The sequence below is a fragment of the Rhinolophus hipposideros genome (genome assembly GCF_964194185.1).
Source record: "Rhinolophus hipposideros genome assembly, chromosome: 2".
Taxonomy (NCBI): Eukaryota; Metazoa; Chordata; class Mammalia; order Chiroptera; family Rhinolophidae; genus Rhinolophus; species Rhinolophus hipposideros.
The window spans coordinates 49044948-49069326 of NC_138048.1; the positions used below are offsets into that span (position 1 = coordinate 49044948).

At 48.4% G+C, this 24379-nt stretch overlaps 1 protein-coding gene across 4 annotated transcripts in view; it reads right to left on the minus strand.

Moving 5' to 3' along the window:
• Positions 1 to 24379, minus strand: part of ADCY5 (adenylate cyclase 5) — a 153724-nt gene that overhangs the window by 58987 nt on the left and 70358 nt on the right. For all 4 annotated transcript variants that reach the window (XM_081026197.1, XM_081026196.1, XM_081026195.1 and 1 more), the window contains exons 2-3: positions 7627 to 7776; positions 3119 to 3240 (exon numbers count right to left, since the gene is read on the minus strand). In XM_081026197.1, the coding sequence (XP_080882323.1) occupies positions 3119 to 3240; positions 7627 to 7776 (272 nt within the window). The remainder of the gene's footprint in view (positions 1 to 3118; positions 3241 to 7626; positions 7777 to 24379) is intronic.

Genomic DNA, 24379 nt, shown 5'->3' on the forward strand with positions numbered 1-24379 from the left:
TAATCACAGTAACAACAGTAATCGCTGTTCCCAATTACTGAACACTTGCTTCGTGCGAGGTATCATACTAACCGCTTTCCTTGCATTATTATTTCAGTGATTCTTCACAACCCTATTAAGTAGGTACTCTTCCCATCCTACTGTATAGATGAGGAAACTGCGGTTCAGAGTGGCTCAATGCCTATGACTTGCCCCGGCCACAGAACAAGGAAATGCTAGGACTCTATGCAGGGCTGCCTGACCCCGTGCCCTAAGCCTAATCACTGTATCACGATCCCAGCCCCAAAGTGTGTTTCTACACTGTGATGGCACCCGTCCACCTACTACTCAACCCCTAACCCAAGCCAAAGGTTCAACCCAAAATCAGGGACCAGAGCAAGCAATGCGTTTCTATCAAAAGCTGCATCCAGTGCTCCGAATGCAACAGCGAAAGGGGCCCCGCAGGATATTTGCATATGATTGCTTGTGGCTGGCCTCTCATGTGTACCCGCCACCGCTAGCCTGGCAATTTCAGAGTCAGAATTATGTCTGGCTCCCATGAAAATGATGGCATCTTGGTTTCTCTCTCCTTTCATCTCTTTCCTGATTGCTGTCATTGATCCTGAGAACGTCCTGGAACCGTAATACCTCCACTCGGCTGGGGTCTGCTTCTCGCCATTTCGATGCTCGAGCCACTCTGTAATTAGGACACTGTTTTTTTTATCAACCCAAAGTCACAGCGTCTGTGGGAGTGGAAGGGTGAGGGGGGGTGTCACCAGGAGCGTGGGCCATTCCTTGTGGTGATGGAAGAGGCCTGAGTCGGGCCTCTGACCAAACACCCTTGAAGGAGGTCTGGGGGCCCAAGAACCAACAACTGCGGGATGGGAAGAAAGACGATGCCTGTCGTAGGGCAAAGCCGAGGGGGTGAGAGGGCAAAGGACTGGGCAGAGAGGCAGTGGTGGCCAGATGTGCCGATGTGTCAGACAAGCCAGGCTGAGAACCTGTGCCTTGAATGACGGACCGTTTCTGAGCAGTGAATCTTCTCGATCTTCTTTGTATTCCACTTTATAGTTAGTGAAATCTGTTGAAAGTGCTGTATCCTAAGAGCCATCAAGGAAAGCACCTTCGTCCATGCTCTGCCTGGAACAACGTCAGAGCCAGTGAGGTGGTGAAGATAGGACCAACGGAGAAAATTCCAGAAGGGGGGAGCTCAAGGCCTCATGTGTGTCAGGATCACTTGGCAGGTCACTCCTTCCCACACGCACCTTAGGATCCGGGATTTGTTCTAATAGGAAAGGCTGTTTCTTTACATAAAATGGAGTACTACAGATTTTAGGGGTTGCTATCAGGCAGAAAAGCCCCTGGTGTGTCCTCCGTTTCACACACACACGTGCGTGCGCTGGAAGCCAACCCTCTCTCCTCTGAACCTCCTCTTGGCCTAGGGACTCCCCAAGACTTACCCACACCATCTCAAATGAACTCCTTTCTCCTAGGCATATAAAAAACATCTGCTCAGTAGCCAGCCTAGGTAAAAACTGGCATCAAACAGTTTTCCGGAGGCAATTCTCCCACTTAACCAGCGATGGGATCTTGACACAAGTTAATCTCTGTGCCTTAGTTTCCTTACCGGTAAAATGGAGATAATAATAGTACCAACCTCTTATATTTATTGTGGGGACTAAGTGAATATAGAAAAAGCACTTAGAAGAGTACATGGCCTTCAGAAAGCTCTCGACAAATATGAACTATTGTTGTTAGCAATTATTCACCATGTGAGAACAGAGCTGGGTATGAGGAAACCAGCCGTCAGAGCTCCCTCCCAAGGCTCGGACACATTTCCCTCTCTGACCACCAGCAGCTGAGCCTGTAGCCCCCTCAGGATACCGCCTGGGTTGGAAACCCCACCAGCAGTCTTCTCCCTGACCGACCAAGGCTGCTGCTGGCTGCACTGTCCCAGTGGAGTGTGTGGGGGCTGCAAGGAGGTTAGGATTACCCCAAAACCTGGGGACAAAACTGTGTAGGTACATTTTTCTCCCAAAAGCTTAGTGTCTGTTTTGAGAGATGGGTAGATGATATGCAGGCAGAGCCAACAGTCTTAGATTCTAGAGCACACGTGGGAACTGGGCCATTCTGCCTGCTCTGCATGAAAACACAGTGCCCCCCGGCCCCTGCTGCCACCAGCCTCATCTTGAATGGATGTATATTGGTGTGTGCGTGTGTGTGCATGCATGTGTGTGTGGGGGTAGATGTGTAATTTACATTACTCCATTTAATCCCCTTATTGACAATTCAGCCCCAGCTTCCAAAAGGCTCTCTCTCCACCAACCTCAGGGGACTTGTGAGTCCTAGGAAAACACGCCCAGGGAGCAAGTAACTCCCTCGAAGACAAACACAGCAGCTCCTTTTCTGGGCATAAGGGAGGATTCTCCGACCATGCTGGATGAAGGCCACTGTATCGCCGCATGTCCCCGTGGAAGTCATAAGCAGATTCTTCACTCGATTAATCTACATCTGTTTGCACATCCCTGCTGTCAGTGGCTTCTGTCTGGGGAAGCAGCCAGCAGGCACGGGTAGGAGCGTGGGCTCTGAGGTAGACCGACCTGGGTGCACCCCAGCTTTGCCACTCCTGGCTGAGTGACCCTGGGCCAAGGGTCTTAGCCATTCTGAGCCCGATCGCTAAACCAGGGATGCTGACAAGAAACCGCACTTTGCAGGGTTGCCAGGCGGATTAGCAAGGAGGTGGGAAATGATGGTACAGTGCCTGGCATGCACTGTCTCAGCAGGCCTGGGAGCTACTGGATGGTGGTGAAAATTGAGATGATGGTGCAGACATTTGGGTCCCATGTCTGGGCTTTCTGTCTCCCTTGTTAAGTTAGGAGTTTCCCCAACAGCCGGTGGTGTCCCTTTCTCCTTTCTCCCGTTCCTTCTGTGTCCCCTCCCTGCAGCCTCACACCCCCACCCCATAACAGCTCACTTAACAGACCTGGAGAGGTACCCCACACAACACACATTCCAAAGCCACCACTGGGTTGGGCTGTGCCCCCTTGAAAGGGAGGGAGTGGGGATGTCGTCTCCTTTAGGGTTTCGTCTTCCCACTATGCCATCACGCCCCCCCCCCGTGCCCCCACCTCACCCCTACCTCACGTTGTCATGTTTCTGGATGTAAATCTTATGGAACATCATATCCTCCTGCTTGGCGTTGATGTCTGCTTTCATCTCCATGGCAACATGACGGGGAAGGACAGACAGCAGGAGCCGCTCCTGGGGAGGGAAGCAAATGCTTTCATCACGGCTCCTGCCACCTGCCTGGCAGTCCCGTGTCCTCTCCAGGTTCCCTCCTCCACACTGTGGCCCCACCTGCAGGGCCCTGGAAAACCTCTCGGGCTGTCCTGAGACTCGTCGGGCTAACACCTGTGTGTGTGTTGGAGGCATAGATTGGAGTCCTGGCCCGCTCTCCTTGGACACCTCCTGATTCTTGGTGCACATGGGGAAAAGCACTCCTGGTGACACTCGAGCGTTGAGAACCCGAGTTAGAATGCTGCATGTCACCTAAGAATGTGTATGACCTTGGACAAATCACTGAAGCCTTCTGAGTCCCAGGATCCTCATCTGTCAATAGGGATGGGATGGGGTTGTTGAGAGCATTAAATGAGCTCCATTCAATCAGTCATCAAATCTTTACTGAGCACCTACCACGTTCCAGGCATCACGTGGGGTGCCGGGAATTATAACCACGGATGGAGCAGGCAAAGTTCCTTCTGCACAGAGCTCCCAGCCTCATGGGGGTGCGGCACTGCAGGCCACCTGGCTGAGGCTTGGGAGACGCGGGGCGCTCAGAGAAGCTCATAGAAAGCAGAAGGAGGAGACGATGATGGGGGCTCCATGTCCGCACAGCGGACAGTGGCCCAGGAGAAAGGGGAAGCACACGAGTCTGAGAAACAGAGATGTTCAAACCTATTGAAGAGGAAGTAAGAGAGAAGCAGGGAGCGGGACCAGAGCCACACTGTGGAGGGGACGGGTCATGTTGGCCAGTGCTGGGGTCGGACCTGGCCCCTGCTCTGCGTGCTCCTCCCGGCCTGCCTGCTCCAGACCGGGTGGCCTCCACCTGTGACCTCCGCAGCCCACTACCCATGCCAGGCTTGCTCTCGGAATTCTCATGTGGAGCCTTTCGTCTCAGCTGCCTCCAGCCCTCCTCGTTATCCTGTCCTTCACTCAGCTTCAGCGGATGTTGGGCGACCCCCGGTGTGGCCCTAAGCCTCTTCTCCCGTCCCTGCTTCTTTCTTGGCTCCTGTCCCTCTCTCCCTCCTCCTGGCCCCACACAGAGTGCAGCACCACCTCTGTCCTCTTTCTGCTCACTCTGTCCTCTGGGAGTGAGGTTTCTGCCAGCACCTCTGCAGTCAGCAGGGCGCCAGGGTCTCCAGCTGCCCGCCTGATGCCTGGTCACCTTGACCCCATGCCCCAAACCACACTTACCTTCCCTGGTTTTCATTCCCCAGTGGCTTTTCTTTTCAAGTTCCCTGCCTTTGACATGACACCCCCATTCTCCTGATCAGCAAGGTCAAGCCTCTACCCATGTAAACCACTCTGAAGTTCTCAGAACCTTTCCTCTGAGACTCACTTCTCATCCCACAGCCGCAGGCCCTGTCCAGCACTGAAAGAGTCCTGCAGATTCGGACACCGCTCCTGGATTTGTCCTTTGTGTTCTGCATCTGCCTCCACTGAACACATGCAGCTCTCACCTGCCTGTGGGATTCGGGCCATGCCGTCCGGCCAGATAGCCTCTCCTCAGCCTTCCTCACGGCCTGTACAGCCCCGGTCTCTCCAGTACATTGCCTTTTTCATGTCACTCCCCTGCTGAAAACCTGCAAAGCTTCCCTGGGTCCCACCAGCCACATGAAATGTGGATTCTTCTGGAGCCACTGAGCTCACTCTTCCCATTTTCCACGATGAACCAAAGTCCTCACCACACCCACCCACTGCCTGTGCCGTGCCTGCTCCCTGGCATGCTCCCACCGACCCGGGCCTGGCTGCCATCCTTCTCCCTCTGAAGCACCCCAGCCTCAGCCTCTCCCAGGTCAAGGTCTCCTTCAGGTACACTTGGCCTCCACGCTGGGTTCTCTGTCTCCAAGCTTGCTGCCTTTGAGCCGTCTTCCATTACAAGCCAGAGAGCAATGTTTCTAAGACACACACCTGGCCACAACCCTGGCCCACATAAAAACCCCTTTGTCTCCCAAAGCTAGCAGGATCTGTGCATGCCCCAGCCTGGCCTCGAGGTTTCCACAATCTGGCTCCTGCCTACCGCTCCGTGCTCCCCTCCCCCTGAACTGAAATCTGCACTTTGCTCCCGATAGAGTAACCACGGGAAGCGCCCCCAAGCTTCTGGCACGTTTTTCTTGCCTTTGCACACAAGCCCCCCAGCTAGAATGACCACACTGGCATACTGCTCCTAATCCTCCTTCAGATTCACCGCTTTCCAGGAAGAGGCGCCTGGCTCTGGCTATCAGCATCCCCTCCCCACCTGGGCCTTCATTTACAGCCCCTGATCACTCTGTACTTCAATGGTCTGTTAACATGTCTCCCTTGAGTGTGAGCAATGAGACACCTCCCTGAGGATGGGCGCTGTGTCCTGTTCAGCTCCACAGCTGACAGCCATACGCTGGAGACGTAAACTGGTGAGGGATGATGGTCTCTGTGGGTTGGCCTAGTCTTCCCCGGCAGCAGTGAAGCCCATCCCACATTTACCAAACTCTCAGTAAATAGTTACTGGTTATAGAATCACAAACTAAAGGACAATGCTATAAAAATATTGGATGAGTAGGAGAAAGTGTGCCACAAATTGTGTAGATTCATGAGAGACCTTTCTATTAGATTGATGCAAAAGTAACTGCAGTTTTTGCAATTATTCATCTTTTAAACTGCAATTACTTTGCACCAACCTAACACATTTATTACTACTTCTGGAGCTGAGGGTCAGGAGGAGTGGGCAGAGGGTGGCTGGGGAAATCCCTATGGATTGGCTGGAATGTCCAGCCTTGCCAGGCTCGGGGCAAATAAACTATGATGAGTTGTGAAACGCTGATTTTACTGGAGAAAGGACAAGGTGCTGAAGTGAGAGGCGACACTCTCTAACACGGAAAGGGAAGCAAGGTGTCCTACTCGCGGGTGAGATGCTGGGGTCTGGGATGAGAGGGGGGAATTTTGAGGACTGAAGGAGCTTAAGGGGTTTGTGGGGTGCAGAGGTGAGGTAAGCTTGTCAAGAAGACAGTCGGGGATGGGGGTGGGGGTGGGGGGGCTCAGGGACACTGCCAGGCATGGATTGCATTCAAGAGGCAGGACCAAAAGAATCCATGGGGCAAGCCAGGTCTCTGAATAGACAGCATGAGCTGGGGACCTGGAAAGCCACGGTGCCACAGTAGCAGGCTGGAAGGGAGGCGGGACGGGGGGTGAATGGGGGGAGGCCTGGAGAGACTCTGCAGAGCTGCATCCCCTTGCTCAGCTTCTGGATGTCACCAGCCCGTGTCACTGTAACTCCCCTAGGATGCTTCCAGACAGAGTCAGAGAGGCTGTCACACTGTGCAGCCTGCTGTGCACTCAGGGTGGCCCCAGCACACGCTTCCTGCCAGCCAGAGGGTGCAGCTGACGACCGCTCTCTAGGGCTTCGTCTCCCCGACCCCAAGCTCAAAGGAAGACCTTCCGCGTTTACAGCTGCCGTCGGCCATGCCGAAGCACGTGGCACAGCGTAGGATTCCACTGATGTTTGGGGCAACAGTAACATGAGAAGATAGGGAGGCCTGATCTCTTAGAGCCATGACTACTATGGTCCAGGGGGGAGCCCCGTCACTCTGCTGACCTGCTCACTCCCCTGGGGTTGCACGGCCCATCCAGGCCCCCTGGCCGGAAGCTATGCAGCTCCCTCCATACTCTCTCACAAGTCCCAGCCCTCTATCTAGTTCACACACAGAAGAGGCCACAATGGTCCTGAACCCCCAACAGGGCCCTTCCAGGATGCCAGGCAGACCGGAAAGGAACCCTGACACAGCCTCAGTCCCCACTCCACCCTTACCCAAGAGCACCACATAGAGGCAGGTCCCTTTGCCCAGGGCTCAAGGGGACAAGCCCCTTGGTCTGTGGCCCACTTGAGCGGCCTGCCTCACAACCCAGGAGTCCCATGAGGGTGAGGTTTCGGGTGAGACAGCGATGCCTTCCTTTCTCTGAACCAAGTAAACCCCAGAACTCAGCACAGAGGAAGTGTCTAGTGGGTGTCACATGGGCTGCCAGCTTGGGTCTCCTCCCTCCCCCCACCCCAATCCCAAGTGGAAATGCTGACACTCAGAATCCAACTCATCAGCCTCTGGGGAGAGGTGGAGCGGGCCCTCCTTTCTATCAGGCAGGCCTGGGCTGCTTGGCTTGTTTGCAAAACCACAGGGGGACACTGGGTGGAGGAGACAGTGGGGAAGGACGGGGCAGAACTCTGTTTCCAGAGTCTCTCCTAGAGCTTTCCTACAGAGCCAGGAATGCCGACTCCCTCTGAGGGAAACATGCCCCTGGGGAGGTGGGGCTGGGCAGCGGCAGTGAGCACAGCTGGTGGACAGGCAGGGCTTGGGCCTGCTCCCTGCCAGCTGCACAGGGGCAGGGGGTGTCACTCACCTGCTGCTGGTTCTCCCGCTGAGAGTGAAGTCGAGCCTGGATGCACTCCCGGGTCTCCTGGAAGGCCTGTCTCTGGGAGACCTCGGCTGGGTAGTGGGTACAGACACCCACGATGTTAGTGCAGGAGAAAATGAGGACATTGGAGACAAGCTGCAGAGGAGAGATGAGGACATCAGTCACTGCAGTCCCCACCTGGACCCCCCAGTCCCAAAGCTCGGAGCCCGCAGCCTCCATCTTAGCAAACACACACCGAGCTGCCAGCAAACAAATGCCAAGGACTGCTGGGAGCAGCCAAGCAGAACTGGCCGGACTCTCTGACGTCCTCAAAGACGAAAGCTTGGATGGCCTGTGACGGGGTATGACTCTATGGACACCAGGTCACTGAATAATCACATTGAACGCATCCATAGGAATGAAGATGAAAAGATTCGGTGTATTGCTGATGCTGTGACCACCTGAGTAAATAAATGCTGGGGTGGCAGGAGCACTGCACGGAAGGCTGCATCGGGGGGACAGGATTTCATGTGACGAACGTGTAATAGAGTCCAGCACAGGACAGAGGGCTGCCCTTGCAGAGAAGCCTTAGCTTATTAGTCCCCAGGGATCTGCGGCAATGAAACACGGACTGGCTGGCTAACGATGAGGTCCCCAGCACTGTGCTAAGTGCCCTAGGGAATGAGAGAAGGAGAAGGCCCCTGGCCAGTAGCCATCAGTGTCCACAGCGGGTCTCATCTCCTCTTTCTAGGCTTCCATTCCTTCTCTGCACCAGCACCAAGACCCCCCGATAACCGCACCACACCAGCTGGCGAGTGTCCACCATCACCCCCTGCTCCCCACTGGTGCCCTTCTCCACTGACCAGGATGGGCACCTGGAAAAATACCACTGCCCCTTCATGCCGCGGAGACACGGTTGGAATTCTTTTGAAAGGAATATTTACTGAAAAGCGACGGGTAAACAAAACACAACACAACTCACAAAAGCAAGTTTCTACCGGACATTTCAGATACTGACAAAAGTACTGTTTAGCCCAAATGTCTCTTGGCAGGTACAGCTCCTGGGGTATCTGGGGAAACTGATCCTGGTCCTCATCTCAGGCCACACAGGACAGAAGCCACAAGTATGCTCAAGCTTCTAGGCCTCAATCACTCCCTCCAAAAACCCAATTCTTCACCCCAGCTGCAGAAGGTCCAGGCTGGCCCCTGCGCCTTCCACTATGGCTCCTCTGGTCTTCAAGAGCCGTGCATTGGTCCCTAGTCCCCTTGTACATTTGGATCCCAAAAGCCTTCTCTGGTGACGTCAGCGGCCTGGCAGTGATCCAGCAGGCAGCTCCCACATTCTTTTTCCAGGGGCCGCTTTGTCTTTAAGACCTAGAAGTCCTCCCTTGACTCACATCTGTGTTCTACCTGAAGACTTTCCCTGACCCCAGCTCTGAGCTGGTCCTGACCACACTGGGTCCTCAGCCAGGCTAGGTCTGGAGGCCACGTGGGCTCCATGCTGGATATGATGCCATCTTTCCTTGGAGACAGCCTGTACTGTGTCTGCCCTGATCCACGAACAGAGACTTTCTCTTTCCCATTTCAAAGCCTTGCGGTCTCCTCGGCGACACAATGAAAATTCTGATTTTCTGGCTGAAGGCCATCTCCTGGACGTGCCTTCAGGGAAGGGCAAACTCAGTACCAGCTCCACCAACTCTGTGGATGACTCACAGCTCCCACCATCCCCATCTACCCCAGAATCCTACCATTGTCACTTTATGTATAAACATATGGCAGAGAAAAACCCAACCTATATTTCACAAGGAAAGATGATCCCCTACTGTACAGAAGCTAACAATCTAACTGAGGAGATAAGTAGTCAAGATTGACGGAGAACTGGCAAGAGGAAGAAGAAACTGACACGTACCAAGCAAGGAGAGTGGGGAGTGTGGGGCATTGACAGGAGACTTCTGGGCAGGCCTGGGAGGGCTGGTCCTGGGTGAGGGGCCTGTTTGATGAGGCTGCCAGGCATGGGGAAGGGCCTCCCTGGAGCGAGATCCAGGAAGCTCAGGCTTATTAGGTACTCGGGGTCCTTGAATAAATAGCCCAGGCTCTGTGATTCTGAGGGGAAGTCCACAGAGAGAAAACGGATCTGGAAAGGCAGGCTGGAGCCAGACTGAAGAGGCATCTGAAAGTGAGGCTGAGAAGTCCTGGCACAATCCTTACACAAAGGATTGTTGCACCAAAGAACAGCATGATGAGCACACAGCTTCAGGAAGATTCATCATGGGCGAGAGTAGTGTAGGGGTAGGAGATGGGTCAGGAGGCTGCCACAGAAGACCAAAGTATGAGAGAACAGAGACCTAATGAGGCTGGGAAAACAGGCAAGGCAGAGCTGACTCAGAAGGAAGAGCCCCTCAGACCAGGGAAGAGAAGGTCCAGGGGAAAAAAAATGACCATATGGACTTGTAGTATCAACCACTGCAGGGACTATGAAAGAAGACCCTGAGAACATCTCTGGAAGTCACTGGGGACCACTGAGAAGAGGGGTAAGGAGAGAGAACGAGATGAGAAGGTGAAGGCCGAAGGCGCAGGCTACAGAGAATTCTGAAGAATGTTCTAGTTAGGAGATACCTATTGAAATGAGAGAAGAAGGTGTCAGATGATAAAAACAGGAGTGAGATAGGAGAGACTGGGAAGTAGAAGGTGAGGAGCTTTCTTTAGATAGGATAAGGCATCACGATAATGCAACATGGCAAGTGGCATTTATCCCAGGAATGGAAGGCTGGTTCAACTTGGAACATCAATCAATGTAATTCACTGTATTAACAGACTAAATAGAAAAACGGTACGGTTATTTCGATGGTTACTAGAAAAGTATATGACAAAATTGAACATTTATGCAAGATTAAAAATGGACCCTTAACAAATTAGGAATGGAAGGGAAATTCCTCAATCTGATCAATGGCATATATGAAAAATCTACAACACTATACTTAATGGTGAAAGACTGAATGCTTTCCCCTAAGGACCAGGAACAAAGCAAGGTTTTCCCCTCTCATCACTCGTGTTCAACATTGTACTGGAGGTCCTAGAGCATGCAGTAAGACAAGAGAAAGAAATAAAAGGCATACAGATTGGAAAGCAAGAAATAAAACTGTCTGTATTTGCAGATGGCATGATGGTGTAAAAAATCCTAAAGAATCCACAAAACAGCTACCAAAACGAATAAGCAAGTTTAGAAATACAAGAATACACGATCACAGGATACATGGTCAATATGCAAAAAGCAACTGTATTTCTATATGTAAACAATGAACAATCACAAGTGATATTTTTTAAAGTACCATTTAAATATAGCCAAAACTGTGAGGTATTTATATATAACTCTTAACAAAATACGTGCATTCCTGTTCACTAACAAAATATGTACATACCTGTGCACTGAAACTATAAAACACTAATGAAAGAAATAAAAAATACCTAAATAAACGGAGAAATAAATCATGTTCATGTATTGGAAAACTCAATATTGTTCAGGTGTCAATCTCACACCTTTATTTTTGACAATAAAGGCAAATAAATAAAAAAAGGATACTCTTTTCAACAAATGGTGCCAGAACGATTGGCTATCCATATGGTTAACTCAAACCTCACAATGTATACAAAAGTTTACTCAGAATGGTTCATAGGCCTAAATGCAAAACCTAAAACTATTAAACTTCCAGAAGAAAACATAGGAATTTGGGGTTAGGCAAAAATTTCTTACGTATAACAGCAAAATCATGATCCATAAAAGAAGAGATATAAATTATAAGTTGATAAATTAGACTTTATCAAAATTAAGAACATCTGCCTTCAAAAGACACTGTTAAGATAATGAAAAGACAAGCAGCAAAATGGAAGAAATTGTTTATAAATCACATATCTGATAGAAAAAAGAAGACTTGTACTCAGAATTCATAAACACTTTCAAAAGTCAACAATAAGAAAACAAACAATCCACTTTTTTAAAAAGCAAACGATTTGGGGCCAGCCCGGTGGCTCAGGTGGTTAGAGCTCCATGCTCCTGACTCCGAAGGCTGCTGGTTCGATTCCCACATGGTCCAGTGGGCTCTCAGCCACAAGGTTGCCGGTTCAATTCCTCGAGTCCCCACAAGGGATGGTGGGCTCTGCCCCCTGCAACTAAGATTGAACACGGCATCTTGAGCTGAGCTGCCGCTGAGCTCCTGGTGGCTCAGTTGGTTGGAGCGTCCTCTCAACCACAAGGTTGCCGGTTCAACTCCCACAAGGGATGGTGGGCAGCACCCCCTGCAACTAGCAACAGCAACTGGACCTGGAGCTGAGCTGCTCCCTCCACAACTAAGACTGAAAGGACAACAACTTGAAGCTGAATGGCACCCTCCACAACTAAGATTGAAAGGACAACAACTTGACTTGGAAAAAAGACCTGGAAGGTACACACTATTCCCCAATAAAGTCCTGTTCCCCTTCCCCAATAAAAATATAAAAAATAAAATAAAATAAAATAAGAAGCAAAAGATTTGAATAGACAACTCACCAAAGAAGATATATCGTAAGAATAACAAATACTGTTTCCCCGAAAATAAGACCTAGCTGGACCATCAGCTATAATGCATGTTTTGGAGCAAAAATTAATATAAGACCCAGTATTATATCATATCAGATTATATCATATATCATATCGTATCACATCATATGATTATATTATATTATACCTAGTATATTATACCTAGTATTATATTGCATTATATTATATTATATTATACCCGGTCTTATATTAATTTTTGCTCCAAAAGACACATTGGAGCTGATGGTCCGGCTAGGTCTTATTTTCAGGGAAATATGCATGGTAAGCACATAGGAAGATGCTCAAAATCATTAGCCACTAGGGAAATGCAACATTTAAAAAAACAATGAGCTACTACTAAACACTATTAGAATGGCTAAAATAAACTAAAATTTTAAACGAAAAGGAAAAAGAATTGCCTGTCCGTATACTGGTAAGAATGTGGAACAACTGGAACTTTCACACTTCGCAAGTCAATGAAACACGGTAGCTGCTTTGGAAAACCGTTTCTCAATTTCTGATAAAGTTTATCATACCCTTGCCATAGACCAGCAACCTCCCTCCTAGGTATTTGCCCGAATGAAATGAAAAGTTTCATTTTCATTTTACACACACACACACAAAATATCTATACAGGAATGTTTCGATTCTACTCATCTAAAATGAGGACATATAAAATGGAACAATCTAGTGATAACATACCACTTCGTACAACTATGCTGAGTTAAAGAAGCCACACGCAAAAGGCTGCGAACTGTAGGACTCCTTTTATATGGCATCTGGAAAACGCAAAACTGTAGAGACTGAAAATAGATCAGTGGTTGCCAGGGGGCAAGGAGAGAGGCTGACTAAAAGGGGCAGCAGGAAGAAACCTTTCAGGGTGATGGAACTGCTCCTTATCTTGATTATGTTGGTGGTTACATGTCTTTATGCCTCTATCAAACCCACAAAACTGTACACCAGAAAGGGTGAAGTCTACTGTATGTAAATTATACTTTAATTAAAAAAAAAGAAACACAGGAGTAAGATCATGGAGAGAGAATGTAAGGGGCCAACTGGACAGAGAAATGGCAGTCTTTCCTCTCTCTGAGGCCAGGAAGAGGGGCCCGTCTATTTTGAGACATGACCCCCAGGTAATTATCAACTGGTCGCTCAGTGCTAATCTGCCTGACCTCTCCTGCTGTAATCTGACTCACCTTTCCTGCTGTAATCTGACTCCTCCTGCTGCCAAAAGGCCAATAGCAACAGACGGTGCAAATCCAGGTAAAATGATGCCCTGTAACCCAATAGGGGTCCAAATGGCTTTGCTAAGCTCAGTATGCCTCTCATGGACTAAACACAAAACGGGGTGAGCAAGAAGAGGGGTCTTGGGCAAGGCTGTCGAGAAGGGTGATTTCAGCAAATTGGATGTGAGAGTGAAAAAATAGGAGATTAATAGGTCAAACACACATCTATACGCTGGCACACATGTGCACGCACACACACACACACCCCACCCGCCAAAAAAGCAGGAATCTGGGCATCAGGTGTTAGTAGATGTTAAGACCGCAGTGCAGACACTGATGCTATGAACAGAGGGGACACATCAGTGAAATCTGATGGAATTCTGCTTACAGCCTTCTAGAAGTCACCTGTAGCTTAAAAATGATCTCACACCTTGGGCACAAGGATCCAAACGCTGACCAGTTCTCTTCTCCACTAAACACAATGATCAATTATTGAGCCCCTTCATATGCCCCATGGAGGCAGGCACAGGAAAAGTATAAACCCTGTCCTTACGTAAAATACTTTATTAGTAAATAACAACAGGTATCATTCACAATAGCAGGTAAACAAGGCCTAATTAAGGGTGTGTTGATTTTCCCTGCCGACCCCACGAGACCTATCTCACCACATGGAATGCGTGTGAGAGAACGGATACCTACATTACACCAAGTGGGGTAACAGGAGACCCGACAATACAGCAAACCTCAGCCCTGGGAGTGCCTCAGCACCTGCTTTTGAAAGAAGCCCTGCAGATGGTTTGGGTCCAAGTAGTCCCAGGACCTCACTAGGAGAAACCCCAGTAGAGGGGACTGTTTAGGATTCTGGTCTCTGAGCAGAAACCCAGGGGAGATGCTTATGAATATTTACCACTCTAGCTGGCATTTCTAAAACCCCAGCACTTCAGAAACCCAATCTCTGGCTGCCTGCAGGCTGCAGGTTTGATTTGGCACGAGTGAAATTATGGTGCTCAGTTTGCACAATGTCTCCTCCGCAAAGGCTGAAAGAAATCCCAGCAGCCGGCCTTGGGCACTGCAATTGTTGCTGCTTTTCCTCTGAATTTTTAGAGGGCTCCGCGGACACAGGCTTGCTGGTCGCCAATTCTGAGAAACGAGCGAGGCAAAGAGGACTGAGGAATGAATGGGTTTGGAATAGAAGGCAATGAGTTGGGGAAGACCCTCATGCAATTTGCTACTTTGCGTGGCTTCTGCTCTAGACAAGTCAGCTGGCCCCTTGCAGTGATGTTCACAGTGTGTGTCCGATAGTGGTAGTGCCAAGATGGTGGGGAGTCAGAACTCTCCAGAAAGCCAGATTTAGTGATGGGCGAACAAGACGTTCAGTTAAATTTGAATTTCAGATAAACAATGAATACTTTTTTTTAGTATAAGTATGTCCCATGCAATATTTGGGACATACTTATACTAAAAAATTATTCATTGTTTATCTGAAATTCAAATTTAACTGGGCGACCGTATTTTACCTGGCAACCCTACCAGGGAGGCTTTTCAAACCTGGCCTCCCCCCAGCGCTGACAACCCTCCTCCCTTGGCAGAGCCCCAGCAGACTAAGAGTGACCCAGCTCCCACCCCACCCTCCTCCCTAGTCCAGAGCCTTCTCCCCTCTCCGTGGCTCCTGCACCACAGCACTTTCTCTTCACATCAGAGTCTGAAATCACCTCAAGTAAGTGCAAGCCAAAGCTGGGATCTGATTTTCCAAATCCATCCACCTGGCCACAGGGGTTAGACCACCTCAGGGGCCCTGGGGGCTCCCACCACTCTGCGTATTAGGAAGGGGGAGGAGGTCGTCTCCTGCAGGTGTGACCTGGGACCCAAGCCCTAAAGACAGGCACAGCCCCTTCCTCTCCAAGTCCCAACACACAAAACTAGTAGCAACCAAATGAGTCCCAAAAAAAAGAGCTGCCACGCCTGACAAGAGTTCCTTCCACCTGTCCCAGATTTCATGTGTTCTACTTGGTGGTCGTGGGAAGGTCGGTGGAATCCCGTTAGGATATAAAATAGAATAAATCAAGAAAGGATAACCTTAAATTACGTGCTCTTAGAAGGCATGTCGACATGTTCCTTACATATTGTACCAGGCTAGAGTGGGGATTAAATGGCTTTTTAAAAATATTACAAATTTTAAACTTTTTTTTTTTAAATTATAGTGATGGCTCTTTAAAATTTTTCTTTTACAAAGAACAAAGGCTCCTGTATGCTTTTTTGGTGATCAAAGCCTTATTATCTCTACTTGGAGACTTTTAAGATGAGGTCCTTTCATGGAGATGGCTGGTCAATTTTCACGGTTCTAGCTCTCTCCTCTCTTCACTCCTACTAGGGTCCTGCTCAGACGGCACCCTCCCTTCTCCATCCAGCTACCATCTACCATCAGGGCTTGTCACTCTCTCCTGCTCCAGAATCCTCTATGCACACTGTCCTCTGTGTCAGAGATCCTCCTATATTTTTACATCATAATACTTCCTCCTCAAAAGCCCACGTGACTGCTTCTTACCAGGAAGATAAAACCCAAACTCCTGTGCTGATGTGAAGACTCTTCCGTTCTCCTCCTAGGCCACATTCCCCTTCTCATGACCTACCCCAAACATACAGGCTACTCACTGCCTCGGGAAAACACCAACCTGCAACATGATTCTAAACTATGCTGATTTCATATCATTTTGCTGTCACTAAAACCAGAGCATGAAATATTAAATCAATGATTAGCATCTGCTTGATACACTTTTACAAACGACAAAATAGACTAAAATGTGAAGAAAGACAAGTATCTCGGAATGATGGGATACAGCCGTTTACAGTCTCCAGAACACTTTCACCTGTAACATTTTATTGCATCCTTTACAACATTCTTATAAGATAAGAAAGTTGGGTGGTCTCACCCTCCCTTTTGCGGATGAGGAAACTGAGGCTCGAGATAGGAGCCCTGTCCCTGATTACACAGCAAGACGGTGGCCGAACTAAATCACAGAATCTCATTCCGAGTGAGAGCTCGTCCTACTCTCCTCTACTAAGCTGGTATTTACCCCAACTTAATTTAGGTCCACTTGTTTTTTGTTTTTTCTATTTAATAAAGAAACACTCAGCTTTCTGTTGCCCTCGTTCTTAGGTGCCCCAGGCCACCTTCCTAGATCCCGGTCACATAAAAGGCTGCTGACTGGGACCTGCTCCCAGTCGCTGCCTCCAAACTTGCTGTCTCCGAGGAATGGCTGAGCAGGCCTGTTACCTACCTCATGAGGCCAAGCCTCAGCCCAGGATAGCTTCCCTTATTTTTTCACTGATATACCTTAAAATTCACATTTTTATACAATTCAGTAATTTTTAGTGTATTCTCAAGATTGTGCAGCCTTTACCACGCTCTAATTACGGAACATTTTCAACATCCCCCAAAGAAACCCCAGAACCATTAATCACTGCTTATTTGCCATCTCCACCCCTACCCCCAGCTCCCGTCTACCATTAATTTACTTTTGGTCTTGATGGACTTACCTGTTCTGAACATTTCATATAAATGGAATCACATACTAGGTAGCCTTCTGCATCAAGCTATTTTCACGTTAGCATAAAACTTTTCAAGATTCATCTCTGCTGTAGCACATACCGGGACTTCATTTCTTTTAATGGCCAAATAATAGTCTGTAGTATGGATACATCACGTTTTGCTTATCCATTCATCAGTTACGGACAACTGGGTTGTATCCACTTTTTGCTGTGGTAAATCATGCTTCTATGAACATTCATGTACAAGTTCTTACATCGAGGCATGTTTTCAATTCTCTCGGAGTAGAAATGCTGGATGTTATAGACTTCCCCCCACTTACAAGTTGAAATCCTAACCTCTAATGTGAAGGCATTAGGAGGTGGGGCTTTGGAGAGGTGATAAGGTCATGAGGCTGGAACCCTCACGAATGGGCTCTTATTAATAGAAGTCTAACTCTCTAACTCTCTTCCATCAGTGAGAAGACGGCCATCTATGATCCAGGAAATGGGCTCTCCCAGACACAGAACCTAATCTGCTGGTGTCTGAACTTGGGACTTTCCAGCCTCCAGAACTGTGAGAAATAAACATGTATTGTTTAAGCTACACAGTCTATAGTATTTTGTGACAGCATCCTGAATGGTCTAAGACACTGGGTCATATGGTAACTCTATGTTAAACATTTTGAGGAACTACCCAACTGTTCCCCAAAGTGGCCGCACCATTTCCTATTCCAACTGGCAATGTATGAGGGCTCTGATTCTCCACATCCTCCCCAACACTTGTTTTTGTTTGTCTTTTTTACTACAGCCATCCTAGTGGGAGTGAGGTGGTATCTCATTGTAGTTTGCTTCCCTTACATTTTGAAGCAAACAATGACAATAATAAGCCCGATAGTTTATTCTGTAACTCGAACAGTTGTGCCTTTAGAAAGAAATGGCCACACTGTATTTTTTTTTTTTTTTTTTTTTTTTTTGGTCATCTTTGGTTACTTATTCCTAGGAAGACCCTAGACCTTGTGTATGTCTCCAGAAGAGAAACAATAGCACTTACTTGAACAGGGTATTCTTTTAATTCACTCAACAAACAGAGCCCTATGCTAGGAGTCTGGGAAACCCCGACCCTGGCCACCTGGCCCATCCCCAGGATGCCAAGTCTGGTGGCAGAGTCAGGCATACATGCAGAAGCCACTAAGAGAACACAAACTACAGGCTCTGTAGTCTTTAACCCCAAGTTAGTCCCACAAACACTCAGTTTGCAAAAAATACAGCAGAGGAGAGCATATTCTTAATATATGAAGAATTTTATAAGTTAACAAGAAAGAAATCGAGTTTAACAGAAAAATGGGTAATGTAGATGAACAAGCTACTCAAAGAAGTAAAACTACAAATGACTTACCAACACGTGACATGAAAAAATGTGAAACCTCACTAGTAAGCAAAGAAATACAAATGAAAACAATGTTTTGCCTATTAAACTAGCAAAGCTCTTTTTTTCACGGTAATGAGGTTGGCAAGAATGCAACAGAACAGGCGCCCTCCTACACCATCAGTGGGGAGCGAGCTGGTACAACCCTTCTGGGAAGCAATTTAGTAATATGTATGAACAGCCTTGAAAATGCTCGTCCTCTGACCCAGTAAGTCAGTCCCCTCCCAGGAATCTGTCCTACAGAAACTCAGTAGCGTGGGCAAGGCTTTAGATCCAGGGGTGATTAGAAAATTATAAATGAGAAACAGCTAAATGTTGAACAACTGGAAGATAGTTGAATAAATTACGGAGCTTCAATACCCTGGAATATGTTGAGGCCTCTAAAATGTTTTTTTTTTTTAAATGTTTTATTTGAATAAGATTTAATATCATGAGGAATTTTTCAAAATATGTCAAGTGGGGAGAAAAGAGAATATGGAATTGCCTATTCTGCATTACATATATATATTATATACATATACAGTGGTAGAATATCTCTCGGTAGTAGGATTTTAAGTTGTTTGTTTTTTACTTTTTCCTTTCGAGCACTGAATACTTTCCAACTTTTCTATCAAATGTATTACTCTTAAAATAGAATAATGATAAATTTGCATTTAAAAAACCCAAAAGGTACACACTTTTACTCTGAGCATGGCAGGCTGAAGCAACTGCTCATCTAACAGAAGAGCTAAAGTGAGAATGCAAATGCCTACAAACCCAGGCAGCATAAGTCAAATGGGAAAAATATTCAAACGAGAGAAAGAAGTCTCGTCTGGGCAGCAGGGACTAGGAGGGCTTCATGCAGAAAAGTGTCTAGAGATGGAACTCACAGCTTGGATGGGATCCGGACAACGAGCATTACAGTGGAGGGGCACCCAGCTGGCAGAAAGAACACAGGGGTAGAGGCAGAAGAGTGCAAGGCTGCCGGGGAGCAGCAGAAAGAGGAACAGAGCAAGCAAGGGGGACCAGCCAGAGATGAGGTGGGGCTCGTGGCTGGATCACGAAGAATATCCATGTCCAGGAAAGGAGCCGGCCCATGACCCAGGCGGCATTCAAAACCCTTGGTGGTGGCATTTCCAAAAATAAAAAATACATTAACTTTTCAATTTACAAAATATGCATTCATTAGAGAAAATTTCAAAATCATAGAAAAAATCAATTTATCACCCCAAAACAGCTAGTATTAACTCCTTTGTTCCTTCCTTCCTTCTTTCCTTTCTTCCTTCCTTCCTTCCTTCCTTCCTTCCTTCCTTCCTTCCTTCCTCTCTGTCTCTCTGTCTCCCTATCTCTCCCTCCTTTCTTCCCTCCCTCCCTCCCTCTCTTTCTCCGAGCTTTCTTCTCTCTCTCTCTCTCTCAATCTACTCACAGTCTTTTGTTTTCACTTTCATAAAGCTGTGATCTTACCATTTACAGAATCTGGTATCCTGCTTTTTTCACTTAACATTATAACATAAGTATGTTCCCAGTTATTACAACTTCTAATGCTGTAATGTGATCAGAGCTGCACTTTGGGAAGATTAGTGTGACAACTGGGGAGGAGGCAGCAAGAAGGAAGCTGCTAGAGGTAGACACCAAAGGAGAGCTGGGGGAATGGCACCGATAAGGCTGGGACCCTGCGAAGGGAAAGGGGAGTGGTGTTTGGGATGTCCCAGGCCAGGCATCTGAGAGCAATAAGTCTCTAGGGGAAGGGAGGGGCTTTTGTTCTTCATCCAACGCAGGGAAATCCAGGGGAGAGGCTGGTTTGGGGAGGGAGACATTCAAGGAAGAGTTGGAGAGCCAATAGACAGGTGCTGTGAAAGAGTCTGAAAAGATACACATGAATCAAAGGTTGTCAGGGGCGCCACAGGTGACCTCTGAGAGAAATTAGGGAGGAGTCCAGACTGCATGGGGTTCAGACAGGGGTGGTGAAAGGGACAGTGAGTGAAGGTGACACTTTCTCAGGATGCTTGGGAGAAAGCGTGGGTTACAGCTTGAAGGCACACAGCATGGAGTGGAAGGAAAGGCGGGTGAATTTGGTTTATCCAAAGGCAGAGGGAGGGGAGGCCTAAAGAGGCAAAGGAGAACAGAGCTCCAGTGAGCGGCAGGAGGGCAATGGCAGCCACCGGCCGCACGTGCTGTGAGCTCATGAAACGTGGCTAGTCTGAACTGAGATGTGCTGTGCGTGTAAACCACGCTCTGGAGTTTGAAATGATTTTTTATACTAATTCCATGCTGACATGATATTCTGGATATATTATAGTGGGTGAAATAAAATACATTGTGAAAATTAATTTCACCCGTGGTATTTCTTGTTTATTGTTTTTTACATTTTTGGCTACTGGAAAAGTTCAAATTATGGATGTGGCTCTCATTACATTTCTGTTGGACAGCACGGCTAGAGAACAAAGGGGAGGCAAAGCAGGAGGGAATCAGAGCACGGCAGACAAGAGACAGACCACAGGCTGATTTTCGAAATATCAAATTGGTGCTTTGGAAAACTCGGCCAACGGTGAATTGACACAGAGCTCCCACCTTTGGGCCACAGAGACACTGGCCTCGCTCCCGGCCCTTGAGGGGGTCATTTCCCATAAGCTCAGATTCATTCATCTGCCAGGCTCAGAGCTGACTTGGGATGGCGCAACGCAAGACAGCCTCTCCCGTGGCTTTTGGGAGCATGAAGTGTGGAGGCAGAAAAGAGAAGGAGGTGTTTGGGGGCTGAGGCTGAAACACAAGATTCCAAGCGGGGAGAAGGTCTCGGGTGGGGCTCAGGTGTAGACTGAGATTTTAGGCCTGTGTAGAGAGCATGTCAACTTCTCCAGCATGTCATGAACATTGGGGGATTCAGGAAAGTATATGAATTTAAAACCACAGGGAGAAGGGCAGACCAAGAGCAAGAAATGAATGTCAGGAGGCAGCACAGAGTGGAGGAAGAAAGGACAGCGCACTGAGGAGGCTAAATTCTCCTCTTGGATCTGCAAAACGAACGAGCAAAGAGCACTCTGGCTCCAGGCAAGCCACTCTTCCTCTATGGACGTCAGCTTCCTTATCCTCAAAACCAGAAAGGCAAGAGGTGATGGCCAAGGTCTCTGGCACCTGGGACAGTCTATGGAGTGACCACGTCCCAGGTCTTCGGCCGCTGAGGCAGGACAGTTGTTTTGAGCATAGCACTATGAATGGAGATACATTTACAGGATTTTCTGAGAAACCTCTGATTTCAAATATTCTGTCCCCTATTTTCCTGAAACACAATGAAATGCTCAGTGTACAAGCTCTAACTTTAAAGCAGCTGGTCACACCTGGAAGTCATATAAAAGTCTTCCATCTGACCCAAAAGGATCCATAGGGAATCCCAGAGGAAGCTGGAGTCCTTCAGAATCTATGCCAAGCAACGCCTACCCCCCAAATCTCCCAAGGTTTGGCAATCACGCATACAAAGCAGAGTGGAAATGCAGATACATTCCCACACAAACCCAGGACACCAGTTGGGATAGAGGGGATGGGGCTGGTGGGGAGGCTGGCTCCGTGAGAGTCCCTTGGAAAGGCTTTCTAGAGAAGCTGGATGGTGGCTGGCCCACCCATAAACTGCTGCTCATGCAGTTCTCTGACCTCTGGGGTAAGGAAGAGTTTGCTTTGTGGCCTATCAAGAAGTTTTGTGGGCTAGAAGTTTATTTATAATCTGAGTGCAAATGAAGTTTCTCTCCTCCAAAAATCTCATCTTGGAGAACAATTATCCAGCCTCCCCTCTCCCCAAGTTCCCCCACCCTGTTTCCTCCTCCCCCTTCCAGGAAAGTCAGACAAGCTTTCATTGTTCTAGGTGAGCAGTGGTGACAGCTGAAGATGATGTGGGCTGTGTAGGTGGAGGGAAGGGGCTGACAAAATGCTGGAATCAGACTCAGGGAGGGAGAAAAGCGCATTCCCCTCCAATACGGAATGCTGGTTTCCACCCCACACAGGTGAAGCACGGCTCTCCTCGTGCCTTCCCCACCCACTAACCTTCACCCACCCATACTTCCTCCCTCCCTCTCATCCTCACCTCCAGGGCCCATGTTAGGTCTGCTGAATTGGGAAGGAAAAAAGAAACTCTAAAGAGAAAGTGAACTTGCCACAAAGTCGCTTACCTAATAAAAAGTTCAATCTCAAATTACCCTCCCTGCACACAGCTACCCGCCAGAAACACACGCTCAGTTTAAGGTCCAGTGGGTGGACTGTGTAAAGTACCATGGCACCACCTCTTACCATGTGCCTTTAGAGGATAAACTTGAAATTAACCTTTTTACTAAAAAAGATTTTTTAAAAGGCCATGGCAGACACTGTTAGTTGTCCACCTAAATTCATTCTCCTCTTCTTTCAAAACAACACATAGTATCACTGGGCACATGGCTACAGAGCTATGGTATTGCTCAGCCAACCTCGCCGCTGGGTGCAGTCATGTGACTGTGCTCAGGTCAGACGGGTATGAATGAAGAGATGTGTGCAACGTCCACATCTTCCCCCTTTCCACCCTCAGACAAGCCCCTGGCCCTACCTGGCCCAGCACCTGTTTTCACTTTCTTCTAGAACATGTATAGGCCCCAAACTCAGTTTTGACCATACAGATGAGGATGATGTCCTTTGGGCTAGTGGAGCAGCCCCACGGAACTGGACCAGGTCACGTCAGGACTATCTGAGAGAGGAATAAACTCTCATCTTCTTAAAGCCACTGTATCTCGGTATCTCTTTGTTATGCAGCTTAGTCTGTACCCTAACTAATATCCCTGCGAACGCAGAGCTTTCTAGATGTGAGTCTCCAATGGCTACCTGGTCCCATCTTCCTTCCTTCTCTCGCCTCACTTGCTCCAGTGCAGAAGGGAGAAAGTACAATATGCGGAACACACAAGGTGAGGGGAGGCAGGATGGAGGTGTGAAAATAGGAAGGCCACTTCAAAAACAGCTGAAGGTTTCCGAGGCAGTGGTTCTGACAAGAGCTGGGCCTGAGCCCAGAAACCAGACGAGAGACAAAGCAGACAGATTGGCTGGATTCTCAAGGACGGAAGGAAGTACAGTGGCCACACTCCACAAGCTAGGAAACGGAGGCCCAGAGGAAAGAAGGCGCGGGCTCTGCATTATCTCAAGGAGATGAAGCATGGTGGAGGGAAAGAACATGGGATCTGGGGCCAGAAGACCTGGGTTCAGGTCCCAGCTCAGTTACTTTGTTAGCTGAGTGGTGTTGACTGAGTAACTTCACCTTCGTAAGTCTCAGATTCTTCTATAAAATAGGGATGATATTATCTACTCATCAAGGCCTGTTGATAAATTAAATAGGGCAATGATATAAAATGTCAGCAAAGCATTTATTCTTCCACCACTTATCTAGGTTTAGATATACTGAAAGCAAGAAACTGAGAAACCCAACCAACCAACCTATCCCCAGTCCCCGAGGGGAGTGGGGAGGAGAAGAACATCGATCGGTATTTGTCAAATGTCTTGAAGCACCGGGAACAGACATGGGTGCTTGTCCCAGAGCACCTCCAGGAAAAGCGACACATGACCAGATCCACAAGGGTGCCAGTCTGGAGCCTCGGGGCACTGTGCACACCCAGGCTGGGAGGATCGGGCCAGGGCTAGCGTGAGGCTGCTGCTCCCACACCCCTGTGGGCAGCATCCCAGGGGCTCCCCCCATAAGGGGCAGAAGTCCCCAAAGGTGGGGACCATCCTGCTGGAAAAGGGTGCTCCTCTTCTCTGCCAGTGGCCTCTGCAGGCTCTTGCCTTCACTAAAGAGTCCACGTGCCCTTTACCTAAAAGCAGGGAACTGAGAGGCATTCGGAGAGCCTCTGTCTTACAAGTGAAAGCGAAGACCAAAGCTGCTCAGCTCTCCCAGCAAGTTGCCACGTCTGGGCTGGCACAGGCATCTGACCCCTCGTTTTCTGTCTGATGGTCCCTTAGCAGTTTCAGACTGCGAAGCGCAAGAAAGTAGTAGGTGCCTCAGGAGTAGCTGCTCCTCAGCCAGAT